Source organism: Bubalus bubalis, chromosome X (genome assembly GCF_019923935.1).
Source record: "Bubalus bubalis isolate 160015118507 breed Murrah chromosome X, NDDB_SH_1, whole genome shotgun sequence".
Taxonomy (NCBI): domain Eukaryota; kingdom Metazoa; phylum Chordata; class Mammalia; order Artiodactyla; family Bovidae; genus Bubalus; species Bubalus bubalis.
The window spans coordinates 127,228,612-127,249,514 of NC_059181.1; the positions used below are offsets into that span (position 1 = coordinate 127,228,612).

The following is a 20,903-nucleotide window of genomic DNA, read 5'->3' on the forward strand; positions in this document are numbered from 1 at the left end:
CCACACACTCAGTAACTGAGTAACTTGCATCACCAGGGTCAATATTCATTTCTGCCTCCTCCAGCCCAGCCTATGGGCTTCTGCCAGATGAATTTTCTTAAGATCTGCCTGTGTCGTGTCCTTTATTGCCCTGAGAGAATAAAGGCTGAGCCCCTTGGCCCAGCAGGCTGCCCTTACCAACTTTGCCACCCTTGTTGCACTGAGGTCCCCTCTATCAGGAATTGCACAATCAGATGCTGGCAGGAACTTGGAAGTAGTGGAAAAAAGAGAAAGTAGGGAAACCCGGATAATATAACTAACACTCACCTCCTAAAGAATAAGCTTGCAAATGCACTCTGAGCCATCCTGGCTTTCAGAAGCATTCTGGAGAGCTAACTGCACTGTGCTTACAAAATGTGATCAGCATCTAAATACGAATTGCAGCGTGGAACAAAGTGGCCAGGGGAGGCTGCAGTGAGTTCCCCTTCTCCAAACAGTAGATGCCATTTAGAAATGTGGGCCCATTTTTCAAGGGAGCCTAAAATCCAGATTTTCCTGTGAGATCCCCCAATCTTTCAACGTTGGCAAATACAAGTTGTCAGATTTTGCCTGAGCTAAACAAAACAGGATTTTTAAACCTCTGCCTGTTCCAGCCTCCAGTTCAATCAAAATTATCTCCTTAGCCCCTCTCCTCCATCCCCCTGAAGAATAAGTGTATTTCACATTCCTGTCACCTCTGCCTGAAGCATCCACCTCCATCTCACCTGAGATGTACCTCGTGGTGGCTGGCTCTTAGCAAGTTGTTGTTTAGCTAATTCATGTCCAACTCTTTTGTGACCCTATGGGCTGTAGCCCACCAGGTTCTTCTGTCCTTGGGATTTTCCAGGCAAGAATACTAGAGTGGGTTGCCATTTCCTACTCCAGGTGATATTCCCAACCCAGGGATCAAATCTGCATCTCCTGCAGTGGCAGGCAGATTCTTTACTGCTGAGTCACCTGGGAAGCACGCTTTTGACTTACAACAGCACCTATCTGTTGATTTCATTTGATAAATGAGTTCACTTTTCCTACCCCTCAAACAGTGGTCCTATTGTGATGGATCAAGACATCCATCTTGTGTTTTGCCTCTGTAAAACCACAAATGAGGGCGTTCCAAACCACTTCAGAGGGCATTTGGGGGTAGGAGAATCCAAGTTACTTAAAGTGTGCTCTGTCAATAACTATAGATGCTGTCTTCACTGTCACTACCCCCACCCCCAAGGGCATATTTTGTTCCAAAAGCTTTGTGGTTGAACAGCTCCTTTTAGGTGCTTCCCTGGTGGCTCAGATAGTAAAAAAAAAAAAAAAAAAAATCTGCCTGTGATAGGGGATACCCAGGTTCAATCCCTGGGCTGGCAAGATCTCCTGGAGAAGGAAATGGCTCCCCACTCCAGCATTCTTAGGGCTTCCCTGGTGGCTCAGATGGTAAAGAATCTGCCTGCCAATGCAGGAGTGAAGTCTCTCAGTCGTGTCCAACTCTTTGCAACCCCATGGACTGTAGTCTATCAGGCTCCTCTGTCCATGGGATTTTCCAGGCAAGAGTGCTGGAGTGGATTGCCATTTCCTTCTCCAGAGGATCTTCCTGACCCAGGAATCGTACCCAGGTCTCCAGCATTGTAGGTAGATGCTTTACCGTCTGAGCCACTAGGGGATGCAGGAGACCTGGGTTCAATTGCTGGGTGGGGAAGATCCCCTGGAGAAGAAAATGGCAACCCACTCTGGTGTTCTTGCCTGGAGAATCCCATGGACAGAGGAGCCTGATGGGCTACCATCCATGAGGTCGCAAAGAATCAGACACAACCGAGCAACTAACACTTTCATTTTCACTTTTCAACCCCTTTTAAATGATACACTTAGCCTGTGTGTACACTCTGGTCCAGCTAGTTTAGTTTCCATAGCGTTTCTCCACGTGCCCTACCTCCTACCATCTCTCCACCATTGCTGCACGCCTCCACCCTTCCCTCCGGAAACCTTCTCTCATCTTCTCAAGAGGAAAGAGGTTCCTGGCTCTGAACGCCCATAGCTCCCTCTATATAGCTTGCAGGCCCATGTCACATGCTTCCTTGTGTCATAATCTTCTGTGTTCATGATTCCTTCCAGACTGAGCTCCTTGCCTTTGGGACGTGTGTCTTACATGTTTGTCCCCACAGCACATAACCTCATATTGCAGGCACTTGATACTTGTTTTAAAATGAATAAAGTTCAGGGCTGGCTTCTGACTTCCCACTGCCTTGTGAGTACAGAATTGAACCTTAGCTGCCACTGGATGAGCCCCAAGCCTGTGTGCTCATCCCTGCCCTGTGCTGAAGGTAAGAACAGCCTGCCTTTTCCTGCCTGCTGACCTAGGGAAACCTCGGCTTTGTCCCCTGCCTCAAACTGCCTGCAATCCTTGCTCTGATAACGCACTATCTCCTACCCCCGGCCTTAGCTCTCCTGTTCTGTGTATCTCAGCTCCAACACCTGTTACCATTTCAAGATAAGTAAATACGCTAAAAGGACAGAGAAAAACAGTCTTGATGGACACCCCCTCTTCACAACAGCCTCCCAACACTTTGTGCTTGATGAATCAGCATCATAGTGTTTGCACTTGCATGTTGATTTCAGTAAACGTGATATGAAGGAACAGATCTAGATCTGGCATAAGGATGGGGATATGTCTGGAGGAGGTAACCACAGGGAAGTCTTCCCCTGGAAATAAGAAATGACAATAATGTGATAATAACTACCATTTATTCATCATGTAATGTGAACCAGGCCGTGTATCATCCCATTCCATCCTATTCATCCACCCTATTAAGTAAGTATAGTTAGTATCCCTAGTTTCTAGGTGAAGAAATGAGGCATGAGGCACAGAGAGGGTAAGTTACCTGCCCAGCATTCACTTAGCTACCAAGTGGCTTGGGGGCTAGGAAATCAGGTCTTTCCTTCAGGCCCATGCTTTATCCACCAGGGCTCCAGGGGCTTGTTCCTGCTGCTGCTGCTAAGTCGCTTCAGTTGTATCCAACTCTGTGCAACCCCATAGATGGCAGCCCACTAGGCTCCACCATCCCTGGGATTCTCCAGGCAAGAACACTGGAGTGGGTTGCCATTGCCTTCTCCCGAGCTTGTTCCTAGATGCTAGGTAATCAGTTAGGGGTTTTTTTCCAGTTCAGGATGACAGAGAATGAAACCTAATCTTGAGATGTGGGAACGCTGGGCCTCAGTTGAAAAAAAAAAAAAAAAAAACAGTAGCACACAAGCTCAGAAATGGGCACGAGAGTGGCTTTGGCCAAGGATTGGTTAACTCAGTTGGAAGGGGGAAAAAAAAAATCTTTAGAAAACCAGGCTGTTGGGCGCCCTGGCTTTCTTTGGTCACTGGCAGCCTGACAACGGAAAGCTTGAAGCCTGCAGATTGAAATGAGGAGCAGAGAACATTCAGTAGCCGTGGACCTTTGGCCGCCTCAGACTGGCCATGCCGCTTGGACAGACTGGGAAGAAAGCCCCAGCAGCTCGCCGAGCCCATGACAGAGCAGGTGCAAAGCCCCAGCATGAGAAAGTGTAGATTATTCTCAGCACACCTGCCAGGAAGCGCTACATGCATTTCAGGTGTTCTGCCTAGTTCAGCATTTCTTGGTTGACATGGCATCTAGTCTCAGGAGGACTAGAGTTCTGTTTCCCCAGCACAGCCAACTCGCCCACTGGTCCAGAAATACAAACACTGCTGGGTTCTCAGCTCTCAGGGTCATGGGAGGATGGGAGCGTTGCCTTGAGGTCACTGCATCTTTAACTCCTTGCCATCAGTTTGCTTTGGTGGCTGGGCCCTTTGGGAACTGGCAGCTTCTGCCTTGGTCAGTAGCATTGCCTTGGCATTCTGAGGAGGGAAGAAAAGGACATTTTTTGGATCCAGGTAGAGGTCTGGACATCCCTCAAGCCAGGTGGCTTTGTTTGAGTATCATCATTAAGGTATAAGGAGAGAAGTCTCCCCTTTGTTTGTTCCCAAGGTGTAGAGTGTCCTAAATACTTTAGGGATGGCACTTGTTGATCAAGGAAACAAGACTATTCCCTAGAGGGCAGGCACGGGGCGGGGCAGAGGGGTGGGGGGTGGGCCCGGGGCCGCAGGGAGGAGCCTTCCTAATTCCATTCATTGTAAAATCACTCTGCCCTTTCCTCCTGACTTGCACTGTCTCATTCTTTCCAAGAGATAAAGTCTGGGAATCAAAATGGCCAACCTCTGCTAAGCAGACTTCTTTGAGGTCCAGCTGGACAATAACAGCAGCTAAAATGGGAGCTCCCCTTCCCTCTGCCTCCTGGGTTGGGGTGAAGAGAGAGAGGGGAAGGGAGGGGAGTCCTGGGAAAGGCCCACAGCTGTGAGCACTCATCTGTAGGCCCTGCTGTCAGGAGGAGATGCACACTGGGGTTTGTGAATCCCTCTGCTGGCATCAAGCCAGCTTTAGAAATGCAGCACCAGTTTTTACCTCCTTTCCCTCACATAGATGTTATTCATTTGTTTTGGAGATTTGTTTGTCTCTTTTTTGTTTGTTTGTTTGTTTTTGGCCATGCCATGTGGCATATGGGATCTTAGTTCCCCGACCAGGGATTGAAACCATGCCTCCTGTATTGGGAGCTTGGAGTTTTAACCATTGGAACACCAGGGAAGTCCCTATTCATTTGTTAGGGGAGGTGGTTGTTTGTTTTTTAATAATTTATTTACTTGTTTTTGGCTGTGCTGGGTCTTCATTGTTGCATGGGCTTTTTTTCTTTAGTTGCAGCTCGCAGGCTCTAGAGCACAGACTCAATAGTTGGAGGACGACAGGCTTAGTTGCCCTGCGGCATGTGGGATCCTCTTGGATCAAACCTGTGTCTCCTGCATTGGCTGCTGCTGCTGCTGCTAAGTCGCTTCAGTTGTGTCCGACTCTTAGCGACCCCATGGACTGCAGCCTACCAGGCTCCTCCGTCCATGGATTTTCCAGGCAAGAGTACTGGAGTGGGGTGCCATTGCCTTCTCCACCTGCATTGGCAGATGGATTCTTTACCACTGAGCCACCAGGGAAGTTCCCCTGCTCATTTGCTTTTGATAGCTGTGTTTATCTTAAAGCTTTCATTGGCAGACTAGCTCTGTGGTCCAGAGTGTGGGCTTTAGATGCCAGCCCTGCCCCTTACTCTGTGTGTGAACTTGGGTAAACCACGTTGCCTCTCTGAACCTCATCTTTCCTCCTCTGTAAAACAAGGGGAGAAGTGCCTGGTTCATATTCCTTTGGAGAAGACTGAATGGGGTTAATGCAGACACAGAGCCAGACACATGATAAATACTCAATAAAGCTAAGGTACTATTTTTATTCTTGAAGCATCTCTTCAGAATCTACTCAGGCATCGAAGGCCTGATTAGAGCTACAAAAGCCAGGCCAGGTGTGTTTATGTGTTTTCTATGATCACTATAAACACACAAACGAGCTAGCATTGCAAGACCTCAAAAGATCTTCCATCTCTATAGATAATGGTGAGAAGGGATGGTAGTGGAGTGGATCATTCATTTGTTGGGTTAATTTAACAGGTGTTTACCCAGAGGCCACTGGGTGCAGCTACTGCATATGTCTGTGTATTCCCAGCCTGCTGAAAACTGGCATGTGCCAAATCCTTTCCTGCAAGCTTCCTACGCAGTCTTATTCCCTGTCAAGATGACACTAGGGACACCCCTGATGGTCCAGTGGTTAGGACTTGGTGCTTTCACTGCCAAGGGCCCAGGTTCAATCCCTGGTCAGGAAATTAAGATTCCACAAGCTGTGGGGTGTGGCCAAAAGATCAAAACAAAATTTTAGAAGGTAACACTAAAAGTTGGCTGTGCCCTGCACACACTGCACGGCCTCCCTCAGCTGCTCCCGTGCCTGCATCTCAATTGCTTTCTCGAGTCTGGTCCAGCTGCACTTTTGATTTCCCCACCTCCACCCCCAGCTGATATGTGGAAACTATTCTCTTCCCAAGCAAAATACTAGCTTGCTGTCCATTTCCTCGCTGCCCCCATGTCACTGCAGGCTTTCCGAGTGGGTCATTATGGGGGATGGCTTGTAGGCCTGCCAAGCCGGGAGCAGCTGCCTATCCCCGCTTGCATGGACATCCCCCGCCCCCAAGGAGCCAGGGTGTTTCTCAGCTGTATGAGGACAATTTGAGGGGACCTAGCTCTGCCAAGAGAAACTTGAGCCGTGTGGCTCACAAGACATAAAGGCCCTTTTACTTTAATACCATTGGTTTTTTTTTTTCTTTTGACTTGTCTGACTCCTCGGGATTTGCCAACTGCCTTCCACGAATATACATTCTCAGACGGCTTGGAAACTGGATGGTGTGGTCTTCAGGTTGTGCCCTATATTACTGCAGAAGTTAGAAGTTGTTTCCAAATAACAAGTAAGAGGTTATGAGCTCCTGTTGGCTCCAACTAGCAGACCCTTTTCTTCTTTTTTTGTGTATTCTTTCTTTTGTCTCTCCTTTTAAATACTCTTTTTAAATGAAGACTTTGGGTTTTTTAGAGCAGTTTTAGGTTTACAGCAAAATGGAGAGGAAGATACAGAGATTTTCTATAGACCCTCGGCTTCCACACATGCACATCCTCCCCCAGTATCAACATCCCCCACCAGAGTGGTACACTTGTTACAACTGATGAACCTACCGTGACACAACATAATCCCCCAAAGTCCAAAGTTTACCTTAGGGTTCACTCTCGGTGTTGTCCATTCCATGGATTTATGCTAATGTATAATGACATCTTAAGTATCCTCTCTTTTCGTGGCTTGATAACTCATACCTTTCTCAGTTTAATAATATTTCATTGTCTGATACTGGTTCATTTATCCATTCACACACTGAAGGACATCTTGTTGCTTCTAAGCTTTGGAAGTGAAGAATAAAGCTGCTTTAAACAACTATGTGCAGGTTTCTGTGAGGGCATAAATTTTTAACCTCCTTTAGGTGAATACCAATATCTAATCAGCACAATCGCTGGCTCCTATGGTATGAGTATATTTAGTTTTGTAAGAAACCACCAAACTGTCTTCCAGAGTGACTGTACCATTGTCCATGCCCACCAGTAATGAATGAGAGTTCCTGTTGTCCCACATCCTCACCAGTATCTGTTGCCCTTGGTGTTCTGGATTGTGGCCATTCTAGTTGATGTGTAGTGGTAATTTGGTTGTTTCTTATTGTTGAGTTTTAAGAGTTCTCTCTATGGTCGCTTATCAGATATGACTTTTGCCGGTATTTTCTCCTAGCCTGTGGTTTGTCTTCTTATTGTCTTGATTAATGCTCTTTTACAATTAACATTCTACCTTTTGCCTAGGAAACATACGCATTTGAAACAAAATCCAAGAGGTACAAATACTGTCCATTAAAAAGTTAGTCTTCCCCAACCTTTGTCCCTCGGCCCCTCCAGTTCTCTGTAGAGAAAACCCTATTGTTTCCAGTTTTTTACCTAGTCATTCCACAGATGGTCTATCCAAAGATATACATAAACATGCATATTTATATTCTTTTTGTTTTTAGAAAATCAGCAGCATGCATATATCTCTTCTACACTGTTTTCTTTTCCACCTAAAATGTATCTTGGAGATGGCACCTTATCAGTCCAGATTTAACTGCCACATACTTTTAAATGGTGACATAGTGTTCCATAGTATGACATACTATCTCTTTGATAGACATTCAGATTATTTCCAGTTTGCTGCTCTTATCAACAATGGTGCAACAAAAATCCTTGTAACATACATCATTTCCCACATGGGCAAATGTATCTGTAGGATAGATTCCTAGAATTAGGATTGCTCTAATCAAGGGGATATGAGTTTACATCTTCACAAGTATTCTTTAATTATTTCAGTACTCATGGAAAGAATAAAAAACCTAAAATGTTGCCTCTGGTAGAAGACCTCTGGGGAGTTTATCACAGAAACAATCAAGCACATTGCTTTGAAGTGCTTACCTATCATTTCCATTGACTGCAAATCCAATCCTTCTTTCCTTCAATATGTATTAAGCACGTTCTGGGTGCTGAGCATATTGGTAGCCTTTGGGAACAAAACCATAAACAAGGTAGACATAGTCACTGCCCTCATGGTATTTAGTCTGTGAGGTATGGGGGGTGGAGACACATGAAATAATTATACACTGAAAGTGAAAATGTTAGTTGTTCAGTCATATTTAACTCTTTGCAACCCCATGAACTGTAGCTCTCCAGGCTCCTCTGTCTGTTGGATTCTCCAGGCAAGAATACTGGAATGGGTTGCCATTTCCTTCTCCAAGGGATCTTCCCAACTCAGGGATCAGACCCAGGTCTCCCACATTGCAGGCAGATTCTTCACCGTTTGAGCCACCAGGGAAGCACTATCCACTAGATCATTACAAACTGTATCACATGCCATGAAAGAGAAGTACGGGGTGACCAAAAGTGTTTACTGGGCTCCTGACTTAGGCTGGAGATCTGGGAAGACTTCCCTGCAGAAGTAATGTTTAGTCTCATCGGTAAGAAAGACTTAGCTAGGCAAAGGGAAGCACAGATTTGAAGTCCTAGGGGCAGGAAGGAGTGTGGATTAGGACCAGCAGTGTGGATTAGAGGAGCAAGAAAGAGCCTTCAAGGTCATTTAGTTTCAGCCTCCTTAACCTGACGTGTGAGGAAAGGAAGGTTCAAGGAATTCAAGGACTTGGTCAAGGTGAGGCAAATGGTGGCAGAGCCAGATCTAGGACTCAGCTTTCTCAGGTGACGTCTGTTGTAGAACACTGCATCCATTCTGGCAGATCTGAACTTGACACCACAGGATAGTCACCTGGGTTTGTATAGAGAGAGGATTTAAGTTCAGGGCCTTGTGGTTAGTAACCTGATATGCTTTGTGTCTCTTTACTAGTAAGATACAGTTTGGGCAAATGGCAGTCTAGCATTCTAGGCTCCTGGGTTGGTTTAGTCTTCAGTATACTTGTTTCTTCTCCAAGCTTTGGGAGGTTTGGGTTTTTTTTGTTGTTGTTGTTGCTGTTGTTTGGGTATTTGGGGGAGTTTTTTAGGTTTGGGGGGTTTTCTGTTTTGGCCATGCTGCACAACTTGTGGTATCTTAGTTCCCCAGCCAGGGACCGAACCTGAGCTCTTGGCAGTGAAAGCACAGAGTCCTAACCACTGGACTGCCAGGGAATTCCCTCTTCTCCAAGCTGAAATACTCTATAGTAATGATAATGGTGGTTACTATTTGTCAAATGCTGTTCTAAGCACTTCACATGTATTTCATTTAATCTTGACAACAATCCTATAAAATATGCATTATTATTATCATCCCATTTTACAGATGAGGAAATTGAGGCTTGGGTAGGTCAAGGCATTTGCTCAAAGTCCCAGGGTTAGTGAGTGGCAAACTGAGGTCTCAATCTAAGCAGTCTGGCCTCAGTGCCCATGTGCTCTCACTGCCCAGGCGCTCTCACTGTCAGCAGCTGGGGGGTGGGCTCAGGTCTTAGCCTTAGCTGCTGTGTGCTATGAAGGGCCCACGCCAGTGAAACTCAACCTGTCTGCCTATCAGACTCATGTGGGGAGCTTGCCAAAACTGCTGATGTCCAGACCTCACCCCAAGTCAGTTAAATCACAGTCTCCAGGGATGATTCCAATCATTGATGGTTTTGAAAAGCTTCCATGTTTAGTCTAATATGTAGCTAAAGGTTGAGAAGCATGGCTATATAGCCATACCATTCTTTCTTTCTTTGGGGATATCTTAATCCGAGCTGCTACAGCAGAAATACTATAGATTAGGTGACTTGACAAGCACTTACGCCTCACGGTTCTAGAGACTGGGAAGTCCAAGATCAAGGTGCCAGCAGGTTTGGTATCTGGTGAGAAGCCACTCCCTGGTTTGCAAATAGCCACTTTCTTGCTGTCTTCTCCCATAGTGGAGTGAGAGACATTATTTCTCTTGTGTGTCTCCTTATAAGAGCACTAATCCCATTGATGAGGGCTCCACCCTCATAACCTAATCACCTGCCACCTCCAGATACCATCACAGTAGGGATTAGGGATCCAACATATGAACTTTGGGGACACAGACAGTCAGTCCAGGGGGCAACCAGCAATATGATTTTGCCTTTGCAATCTGGGTGTCTATTTGTGTTTTTTTTTAATTAAATAAAGTTTTTATTTTGTATTGGAGTACAGCTGATTAATGATATTGTGATAGTTTCAGGTGCACAGCAAAGGGACTCAGCCCTACATGTACATGTATCCATTCTCCCCCAGACTCCTCTCCCATCAAGGCTGCCACATAATATTGAGTAGAGTTCCATATACTATACAATAGGACCTTGTTGGCTATCCATTTTCTGGGTATCTGTTTAGTATGACCCTTGTAGAGGCATTTATTCATACCACACCATGAGCAAACTCATTACTTTGAGCAAACTCCAGGAGATAGTGAAGGACAGGGAAGCCTGGCACACTGCAGTCCACGGGGGTCACAAAGAGCCAGACACGACGGAGCGACTCAACACCAGCACCATGAGCTCCAGTCCTAGCATAAAGAATTCATTCAGTGTGTGCTGTGACACCCACATTCGAGGCTGATATGTGGTAACAGGTTTGCAGAGGGCTGAGGTAGTAATCTAACTGGAAATAGTGTAGTTTAGTGGGATAGAGCTTCAATCTGACCCAGATTCAAGTTGATGCTTTTTTCAAGCAGTCTGTGATTTTGAAAATTTCTCTTTTCTCGGGCTCTATTTTGCCATCCATAAAACTGGGCTAGTAAGATAATACTGCCTAGTTCATGAGGCTTCTGTGAGGATTCAATGAGCTAGTCCATGTCAAATGCTCAGTGTAATGCATGACACCTATAACTCTGTAAATATTGGCCATTATTTTATTTCCTGGCCATACATGTGGCTTATTTGAGCCCGGTCACAGGTAAACAGTTGTACTGGGGAAAGCTACTAGCAACCCTGATATTGAGGGGAATTTTGTTTTACATTTGACGAGTGCCTGGTATGTGCAATGAAGGGTATTAGACCCTGAAGAGCTGGGACAGTGAGGACTGCCTAGTGTCTGCTCCCATGAGCTTGCTGACTGCCAGCCCAGAGATTGCATCCAGATAACTTATACCAGGTAGCCTGGCCCATGGCAGAGGTCTAACCAGTACCTCAGGGAGCACAAAACAGGAAAAGAAAAGACTGGAGATGTTTCAGTTCAAGTCCAACAGTGGACTGCAGGCAGAATTCCATTTCTCGGGGCACCTCAGTTGGTTTTTTTCCCTCTAAAGGCCTTCAACTAATTAGATGAGACCAACCCACATTATGAAGGGTAATTTGCTTTACTCAAAAGCCTAGTGACTTTTTAAAAATTGAACTATAGTTGATTTAAATGTTGTGTTAGTTTCAGGTGTACAGCAAAGTGATTCAGTTATATATATATATTTATATTCTTTTTCAGATTCTTTTTTATTATAGGTTATTACAAAATATTGAGTATAGTTCTCTGTGCTATGCAGTAGGTCTTTGTTGTTTATTTTATATACAGTAGTGTGTATATATTAATCCCAAACTCCTAATTTATCAAATTAACAAAGTCTAGTGACTTAAATGTTAATCACATCTACAAAATACCTTTACAGTAACATCCCAACTAGTATTTAACCAAATATCTGGGTACTGACCATGGCCTAGCCAAGTTGACACATGAAACTAGCCCATCATGGGGTGATATTGGGAAATGATGCTGGGAAGATAGGTGGGGGCCAAATTGTAGAGAGTTTTGAATTCTATTAAGTTTTCTTTGGAAAACACTCCTTCTGGAAGTTTTCCTTTGGAAAATTGGGGATTGGTGAAGGTTTCGAAGCAAAGCAATGACAGTATCTGATGAGTTTTGAGTGGTATACACAAGGGGTGAAGAGGACTTAAGGGTAACTCCAATTTGGGGCCTGAGCAAAGAGGTCAAAATACATATACAGTTTGTGGTGTTTATTAGACTTTTAAGTGGAGAGATGTCAAGTAGGTAGTTGGTTACATGATCCTCTGGCTCAAAGGAGAGAGGGGGCCAGAAGAGAACAGGAAGAAGGCCAGTGCAATTGAAGTGTAGTGGCGCAAGATGAAACTGAAAATATGTCCTGGCGCAGGTCACGCAGGGCCTGAGCCTTCGCGTCATGTGTTCAGCCAGTTCCTACCAGCTCAAGAGAGCTGATTATTAAATTGCAGCAAATTTGGGTGCTGGTTGACCTCACAGTTGGTAGCCTGCAATCTGCCATGGTAGGAGTATTTACAATATTGAAATAAAGAAATGCTACAACTCAGGGCTTCCTCCACCCACAGAACCAGTTGTTAAATATTTACTACAATATTGCCACTACAGCTTACAGACAGCAGTGAAAATTTTATATTTATTCTCAGTGGCTTTAATAAAGTCATTAAAATATTTTAAGCAGGTGAGTAAAAAGATTTGATTTTTTTAATCACTCTGGCTGCTCTATAGAGACAGAAGGCAAGAAGTCTCAAACTTTTTCTGTCCCAAAGAGACTACTAAGGATGCTGCTACAATGGTCCATGTGAACACTGAAGGTGGAGTGAAGGAAAGACATCTGAAAGATTGCTAGGGTCCCAAGATTGACCATAGATCCTGATTCATCACAAATTGACTATAACTGAACCTGTTATATAATTCATGTAACTTGGTTAGTGTTTTTTGTTTTAGTGGTGGTAGGGGATCCCAGGTTGCAAAATTATTACCTTGACTCATGACTGGGGGCTTTTTGCTATTTTACTGGAAACCAGCAGAAGATAAATCAATAATATTATCTCATAACAGAATAAGACAGTTAATTTCCTGCATGAGCACAATCTCCTCTTTTTAATATTTCAATCTTCCAGTAGCAAGAGGTGCTTCAAACCTTGCAATTAGGCTGATTCTTTCTAAGGGAAAGGAAGCTTAATATCTCTTTGACAGCAGTTCTTTCTCAATGGGATAGGAAGGAAAAGAGGCCATGTCAGAACAGTGCTAAGATGAACACTTTAAAGACATTCGCCAAAGACCCCTGACCATTTTTGGCTCCTGTAACTCTAGGCTGGAGACTCAGCTTGTTCATTTCACATTCCTTTTCTCATACTCTGTCTGTGCTAGGTTGTTATTATACCTCAAGGGGATGGCCTAACCCCAAAGTTCACCCTTTGCCTTGATGGAGAACAGAAATCCCTTTCCTACAGAGCTGAAATTCTAGTTGGGGGGTAGGAGCAACCAATAAAGAAAATAAGTAATTATACCAACTATGAAAGAGCAAGGAAAGGAGATAGGCCTGGCCACAATCAGTTCAGCAGGGTAATGGAGACAGATGTTAAACTGAGTGGGTAGAGTAGGGAGGTGGGAAGAGAGGAAGTGGAGTCAGCCAGAGTAGACAGCTATTTCAAGAAGTGCAGATGGAAAGGGAGAGACATGTCCATCCACAGCTAGATGGATAAGCAAATTATGATACGTCTGCACAATGGAATACGACTCAGCAGTAAAAAAAAAAAAAAAAAAAAAAAAAAAAAAAAAAACTATTGATGAACACAGCATGGATGACTCTCAAAGGCATCATGCTGAGTGAAAGAAGCCCATCTCAAAACAGTTACAAGCTCTATGTTTCCATTTATATAACATTCTCAGGGAGCAAAACTATAGGAACAGAACAGATCAGTGGTTGCCCTGGGCTAGGGTGGGGGTGACTGTGATTATAAAGGAGCAGGAAAATTCTGGGGGCTAATGGAGCAGTTCTATATCCTGATTACAGGGGTGGTCACACAGATCTATACATGTGCGTGCATGTATGCTCAGTCCTCAGTCATGTCTGACTCTTGCAACCCCATGGACTGTAGCCTGCCAGGCTCCTCTCTCCATGGAATTTACCAGGCAAGAATATTGGAGTGGGTTGCCATTTCCTCCTCCAGGGGATCTGACTCAGGGATTGAACCTGCGTCTCCTGCACTGACACATGGATTCTTTATCACTGAGCCACCAGGGAAGCCCATCTATACAAGTGTCTATACTCATGTAACTACCCCCAAACAAGGTACTTTTACTGTATGTTACTTCAGGAACACGAGATTGGGCAGAGTCTAAAAGACAAAGATCGGAGGAAGGAGTTGTTTTTTCATATGGGAGGGACTTGAGTTTATTCATTTACTAAGGGAGGAAATCAGGTCTCTTGGGAAAGGTGGCCAAGAGGAATTCAAAGGTGTGAGATCCAGGGCACCAGTGGGAAGGAAAGATGATCTGTCTTCCCCACAAACTGTGCGGCACAACACAAACTCCATCTGGGACGGAGGACACAGTGTGATGTGCAGGGCGTTGTGTGTGGCGAGGTTGGGAAGAGCCACTGGGAGGAATGGGAAACGATGCTTCCAGAGCTCACCCTGCAGTATGATGGTCCAGCAGAGGCTAGAGACCTCAAAGCTTCAGTAGTGCCGACCTGTCCCTTTGTGGATTCGTGTTCAGCAGCTTGGTGCAGAGAAGAGGTTGGTGGGGAGGGGGGATGGAGATCAGCTGAAGGACGAAGGGCAAGGATTTTAAGACGAGGAACAAAAAGAAGAGCTGGGAGGACAAGAAAAGGAGGACCATGAAGCCAACAGGGAACTAATAGCATGGGAGACAAGGGAGAGGGCATGTGACTAGATCAGTTAGTGATCCGAATGATTATGGTTAATAGGCATCAGGGAGCGGGGGAGCTGGATGGATGAGGACACTGGTCCAAGCAGTTCTGAAGTGGAGACAGAGGACTCATATGTCAGGTTAGGGGTTTGACTGATATTTAGAATACTTTATACAGAATAGTCAAAGCAGGACTTCCCCAGTGGTTCATATGGTAAATAATCTGCCTGCAGTGCATGAGACACATGTTCAATCACTGGGTTAGGAAAATCCCCTGGAAAAGGAAATGGCAACCCACTCCAGTATTTTTACCTGGAGAATTCCATGGACAGAGGAGCCCAGTGGGCTACAGTCCATAAGGTTGTAGAGAGTCCAACACGACTGAGCAACTAACACTTTCACTTTCAGCTCATATTTATTGATCCTTTCCATGTGCCTGACACCAGTACTTTGCATGCACATCTCATTCATTCTCACAGCAGATACTATTCCTGTTTTTTAATAAGGAAACTGAGGCTCAAAAAGATTAGATGAGTTACCCAGGGTCACATGACCAGTAAGTGGAGCAGCCATGGACTAGAACCCAACCTGTTAGACTCCAGGGTTTATGCTTCTCTGACTAATATACTCTATTGCTTCTCCCACATGGAAAAGCTTGATTGCATCATAATAAAATGCTATATTGACCTCAACTAGCCATCTCAGAAATGAACCTAAGTAGGCGTATAGCTTGATGTAAATGTGTCTGCATTTCTGAAAGCCAGCTATAAGGGGCTGTCCCCCTCACACTGGATGAGTGTCAATTCTGCCTGTAGATGGTATATTGAAAAGTTCTTTCATTTGATCATAAAATTATCTTGTTAAAGGACAAAAAATTACTTTCAGAGATGGGGCATTTTGGTGGTCAGCCAGAATGGTACTGGGAGTGGTGATGAAATCCATGGGGTAACCAAAGGAGTGGGTGGTCAAAGGGGTGTCAAGGTGAGGATCACTGATGCCTATGTCTAGAAACAAGGTATGAGATGGGATGACTATAGATGCTAAAGTTCCCTATGATGGTGGTGACTGTGGAAGAGGGGGAGCTACTAGGTGTCACAGGCCTCAGTGAGTGTAGAAGAGTGGCCAGGAGGCCAGTAACTGAAAACAGCAACGAGTGTGGTTTAGTGCCACCAGCCCCAGCTGAGAGCTTTTGACATGAGAGTGGCCAGGGTCTGGGAACAGAAAGCGGGAGCTGGAAGAATGCCCTTCCCTCTGCTGCCCATTCCAGGACATCTGTGAGGTGGGGAAATGAACAGCCCCCACTTGAGGGCTTCACAGAGGAGGGATCATTTAAGACAAGGAAACAGAAGGCACTTAAAAAAGATTAAAGTCTCTGTTACAACCCATTTAATGTAAAACAGTATCCTTGGCAGCTTGCAGCTGTTTGTGAGTATAGTATATGTGTTAAATCCTTATAGCTAATAAAGAAGACAAATGAAAATGAAAAAAGATTAAAGGCCTGAGAGGTGTCTACCATGTCCAGAGGGTATAGACTGAGAGGCAGTGGTAAGTGTGAAGTGGAGTCTGTCCAGAATAGCTGCTTCCTTCTAAGAACAATAGCCCCAAACATGTGAATAGGGTGTCATGGCTTTCCTGCCCACTAATACTCATTCTAAGCCTATAGAAAAGATAGAGTCCTGTGGCGGCCGTTCTTCATCATCATCTTGGCCAGGACATTGACTCTTGAGACCTTGGCTGCTTGACAAAACCATTATTTCCCAGTGACTAAATCACCTCATCCCATCTTCTCTTTCCTACCAGGCTCAGAGCCCCTACCTTCCCCATGGTGGAGGGGTGGATGTCCATTTCTCAGGAGCAATGGACTGCTTCCGGCAGATAGTGAAAGCCCAAGGGGTCTTGGGGCTCTGGAATGGATTGGCAGCCAACCTGCTGAAGGTGAGAGAAGTGGTCAGTCTCCCGCTTGTCCGCCTCGCCGCTGCCACCCTGTTCTATACCTTTGCCACTCCCTCTGCATTTTGCCTGCAAACACCTCCTCTAGCACAGAGCCTGTGAATGCAGGCTGGCTGTTGGCCCTGAAGAGTGGGGACCCTGTGCAGTGTTGGGACATCTGATACCCCATCCCAGAGGAGCTAAGCATTTAGTGTCAAGCTTCCCAAAATGGAGGTTCATAGACTCCTAAAAGGACTATAACCCCCTATCCTAAAATTGTATGAAAAAATGTGTCCATATGGGCGTATGTGCATCTCTCTGGGGAAAGGATCCATAACTTTTATCATTTTCCAAAAGAACTCCATGACTTTAAAAAAAAAAAAAAAGTTAAGAACTGTGGACTAACCTTGCACTAGTTGGCACAGAAATGATTCCAATCAAGACAAGATTATGTTAGGAATTGCCCAGCTGTCCAGTGGTTAGGACTGAGCATTTTCACTACTGAGTTCAATCCTTGGTCAGGGAACTAAGATCCCACAAACCATGCATGGCATGGCCAAAAAAAGGCAAGTGTATGTTGACAAGCAGTGTTAGATTGTCTACACGCATATCAATCCACACCCAGGCTTCCCCAGGGCAGGCCCTTCAATGGCTCTGCCACTCCTCTCCCCAGCCCTCAGTGGGCCGGCTTGCATTTTTCCATCTTCCCTGATTCCAAAATAATGACCATGTTGTATTGTCCACAGCCTTTATCTCAGTTTACCCTGATCCAAGTTGATTGCAGATGCATTGATGTTTTAAGATTTTCACATGATTTTCATTTTCTTTCTCTACAGATAGTTCCATATTTTGGAGTTATGTTTGGCACCTTTGAGTTCTGCAAGAGAATCTGTCTTTACCAAAATGGTTACATCATGTCTCCTCTGAGCTATAAATTGACCCCAGGGGTGGATCAGAGTTTGAAGCCCCAGGAGTTACGGGAATTAAATAAGTTCTTCAAAACTGGACAACTAAAGTCTAAAAAACCAACTCTTTAAAACTGAATGGAACTAGAAGTGCATTGATTGAAGGCGTGTTGCAATCAGAGAGGAATGTAGCCTCAGAATTGTGCACGCATGGTGTAACAAGAGGGTGCTCCTGTCTGCTGCTCTTGGAAATGAGAAGATTTGGCCATACCTGAGCTCCAGAGTGATGGCCCTGTGAACACCTGCACCACCATGATTTTATAACAAAACCTAGCAGTAATGAAATGTACAGTTTACACTCTGGATATAAATAGGCAATGTCAGTCAGTCAGTTCAGTCACTCAGTCATGTCCAACTCTTTGCGACCCCATGGATTGCAGCACGCCAGGCTTCCCTGTCCATCACCAACTCCCAGAGCTTGCTCCAACTCATGGCCATCAAGTTGGTGATGCCATCCAACCATCTCATCCTCTGTCGTCCCCTTCTCCTCTTGCCTTCAATCTTTTCCAGCATCAGGGTCTTTCCCATTGAGTCAGTTCTTTGAATCAGGTGGCCAAAGTATTGGAGCTTCAGCTTCAACATCAGTCCTTCCAATTAATATTCAGGATTCATTCTCTTTAGAATTGACTGGTTTGATCTCCTTGCAATCCAAGGGACTCTCAAGAGTCTTCTCCAACACCACAGTTCAAAAGCATCAAATAGTTGAAAAGCATCAAATAGGCAGTGTACAAAACACCAAAGAAAGGGCCTGGCCATGACCCCTCAGAGCAACGTGCTGTTGAAGTGACTGGGCAGACAGCATGCTGGAGCTCCGCCACAGGCTCACAGGCTCACTAACCCACAGCAGCCTAGTTTCACCCAGATTCACTAGAGACTTCCCGATCCAGTCATTCTAGAACTCACAATCCTGGCTGACTTTGGAGTGCACGCACCATGATGTAAATTATGCCTTACCAGAAACTAAATGAAAAACATTTAACATTTAAAAGTTACCACCGTCATAGTAGATCCAGCCTTCTTTATTTAAATTTGAAGCCTTCTTGTGTTTCTAGAAGGTAGTTTGTAGCATAACTGCTTCGTTATGCCCCAGAAAACCTTCTTTCAGTTAGTCATTGTATAGTTCAAATGGCCTGAATTCTCTGCCTTTTTAGTTTGCTTTGCAAGCCTACCCAGAAAATAAATTATTTAGTCAACTTATTCTCACAGCATGTCCCAGTTGCCTAGAGAGGATCAAATGGAACATTTGACACACACACAGACCCACAATGTAACTAAAAAGCACTTTGGGCTAATCATGTCTACTAGATTTTTTTAAAATCAAATTTTGGGTTTATTCTACCTTGGGGATTCTATGTCAGGTTTATGTAATTGTACCTTTTGAATAGCCTATCTATGCATTAAAAAGCAATATCTAATATTAAGTTGTTAATTTATACACACACAGAAAGAGACTTTCAGTATGTTGGAAGTATTTTTCCCTATTAAATTTATTTTCCAAAGAAAAATTATGTGTTGGTCATTTATTACTAATTTGAGTTAGAAAACTATTGCTATATACATACTGGCCAAAATCTTTAAACTCTCAGAAACTTGTCCTATTGAAATATATCAAAATAACTCATTTTTTCAGCCACTGGGGCAGACTGTGTTTTATGGAAAAGAGAAGTTGATATACACAAGAAAATCTCATCTGTAGCCCAATCAGTTACAGTTTCAGTTCAGTTCAGTCACTCAGTCGTGTCTGACTCAGTTGACTGCAACTCCATGGATTGCAGCACTCCAGGCTTCCCTGTCCATCACCAACTCCCAGAGCTTGCTCAAACTCATGTCCATTGAGTCAGTGATGCCATCCAACCATCTCATCCTCCGTCATCCCCTTCTCCTGCCTTCAATCTCCCAGCATCAGGGTCTTTTCCAAGAAATCAGTTCTTTGCATCAGGTGAGTTTAGAGGTGAAAGGTGAGTTTAACAGATTCTTAACCCAGAGTGAATAGTTCATGTTAGTTACTCTTGATTTTCCTTGAGGTGAACAACTTTTTAAAAAATTCTGAAAGCTGTAAAAAAATATTTTTAAAACTCTAGTACTGTTCCTAAAACAAATTTCCAACTTCTTGTATTTTCCCAGAGGTATGAAGGAAGTGTTCTGCTTTTCTGCTTTATGGTTTGCAATGGGCTCCACCAAACTGGGCTAAGTACTTTGGGAGGATTATAAAGATATGTGATGCAATATTGAGCCAGGAGTAACTTCTAGTCTTCAGGAACAAAACATACCTACACATATGAAATAACTATAATTACAAAGCAAATACAAGCAAGGGCATGATAATATAGCAGCAACTGTTAACAAGATTACCAAGGAGCTCCATAATTGATTCACTTAGTGAATCAGTGATTTAAAGTATAATCGAAAAAAACAAGTCTTTTTTTATATGGTGGTGGTGGTTTAGTCATTAAGTTGTGTCTGATTCTTTGTGACCCCATGGACTGTAGCCTGCCAGGCTCCTCTGTCCCTGTGATTTCCCAGGCAAGAGTACTGGAGTGGGTTGCCATTTCCTTCTCCAGGGGATCTTCCTGACCCAGGGATCTAACCCAAGTCTCCTGCAATAGTTATTATTTATTTGGCTGCTCCAGGTCTTAGCTGTGGTACGTGGGATCTTTGATCTTTGTTTCGGTATGTGGCATCTTTAGTTACTGCAGGCAAACGCTTAGTTGCATCATATGGGATCTAGTTCCCTGACCAAGGATCAAACCTGAGCCCCCTGCATTGGGAGCTCAGAGTCTTAGCCACTAGACCACCAGGGAAGTCCTGGGAAGGAATGAGTCTTACAGTACATTTTGAAGGAAGTGAAAGGATAATAGTTGGTGAAGAATAGGTTGAGGGGAGAATATGTTGCAGGCTGAAGGTAGCATATGTGGTATCACAGAGGTGGAAGGAAGCAAAAGAGTGCAAAGACTGGCTTCATGCATTCGTTCAATGATAGCTTGCACTCTGGGCATCATGATACACCAGGCAGCTCAGGTCCTTGCCCACGTTCTAGTGAGGGGGGCAGTCAAAAACCTAATCAACAAGTGAGGTATAGATTGTAATGTTATGAGGGGAATAAACAGGGTGCTTTATTAGAGAATTACATGGGAGGTAAGGGAAGTATTTTTAATCAAGGAGCCAGAGAAGGCCACTATGAGAGGTGATATTTGAAATGAGACCTGAAAAATAAAAATGAATCAACCACATAAGGAACTAGGGAGAAGAGCATTCTTGGCAGGGAGAACGGAAGGTGCAACAGTGGTACTGGTAGTGGGAAAGGCTGGATGAACGACAAAGAAGTGAGCACAGCCAGTGTGGTGAGTGAGAACGGATGAGATGTGGTTGGACAGAGGTCCAGGTCATATGTGGCCACTTGG

General features: G+C 44.4%; 1 protein-coding gene and 1 non-coding gene across 2 annotated transcripts in view; both read left to right on the top strand.

The window, feature by feature from the left end:
- SLC25A43 (solute carrier family 25 member 43) overlaps positions 1 to 17,945 on the top strand; it is a 41,009-nt gene extending 23,064 nt beyond the window's left edge. The window contains exons 4-5 of the mRNA XM_006080849.4: positions 16,409 to 16,543; positions 17,374 to 17,945. Of these exons, the coding sequence (XP_006080911.4) occupies positions 16,409 to 16,543; positions 17,374 to 17,574 (336 nt within the window). The 3' untranslated portion in view covers positions 17,575 to 17,945. The remainder of the gene's footprint in view (positions 1 to 16,408; positions 16,544 to 17,373) is intronic.
- TRNAE-UUC lies at positions 5,688 to 5,760 on the top strand. The gene has a single exon. It is a non-coding gene; the product is annotated as a tRNA-Glu (tRNA).
- Positions 17,946 to 20,903: the final 2,958 nt, after the last annotated feature.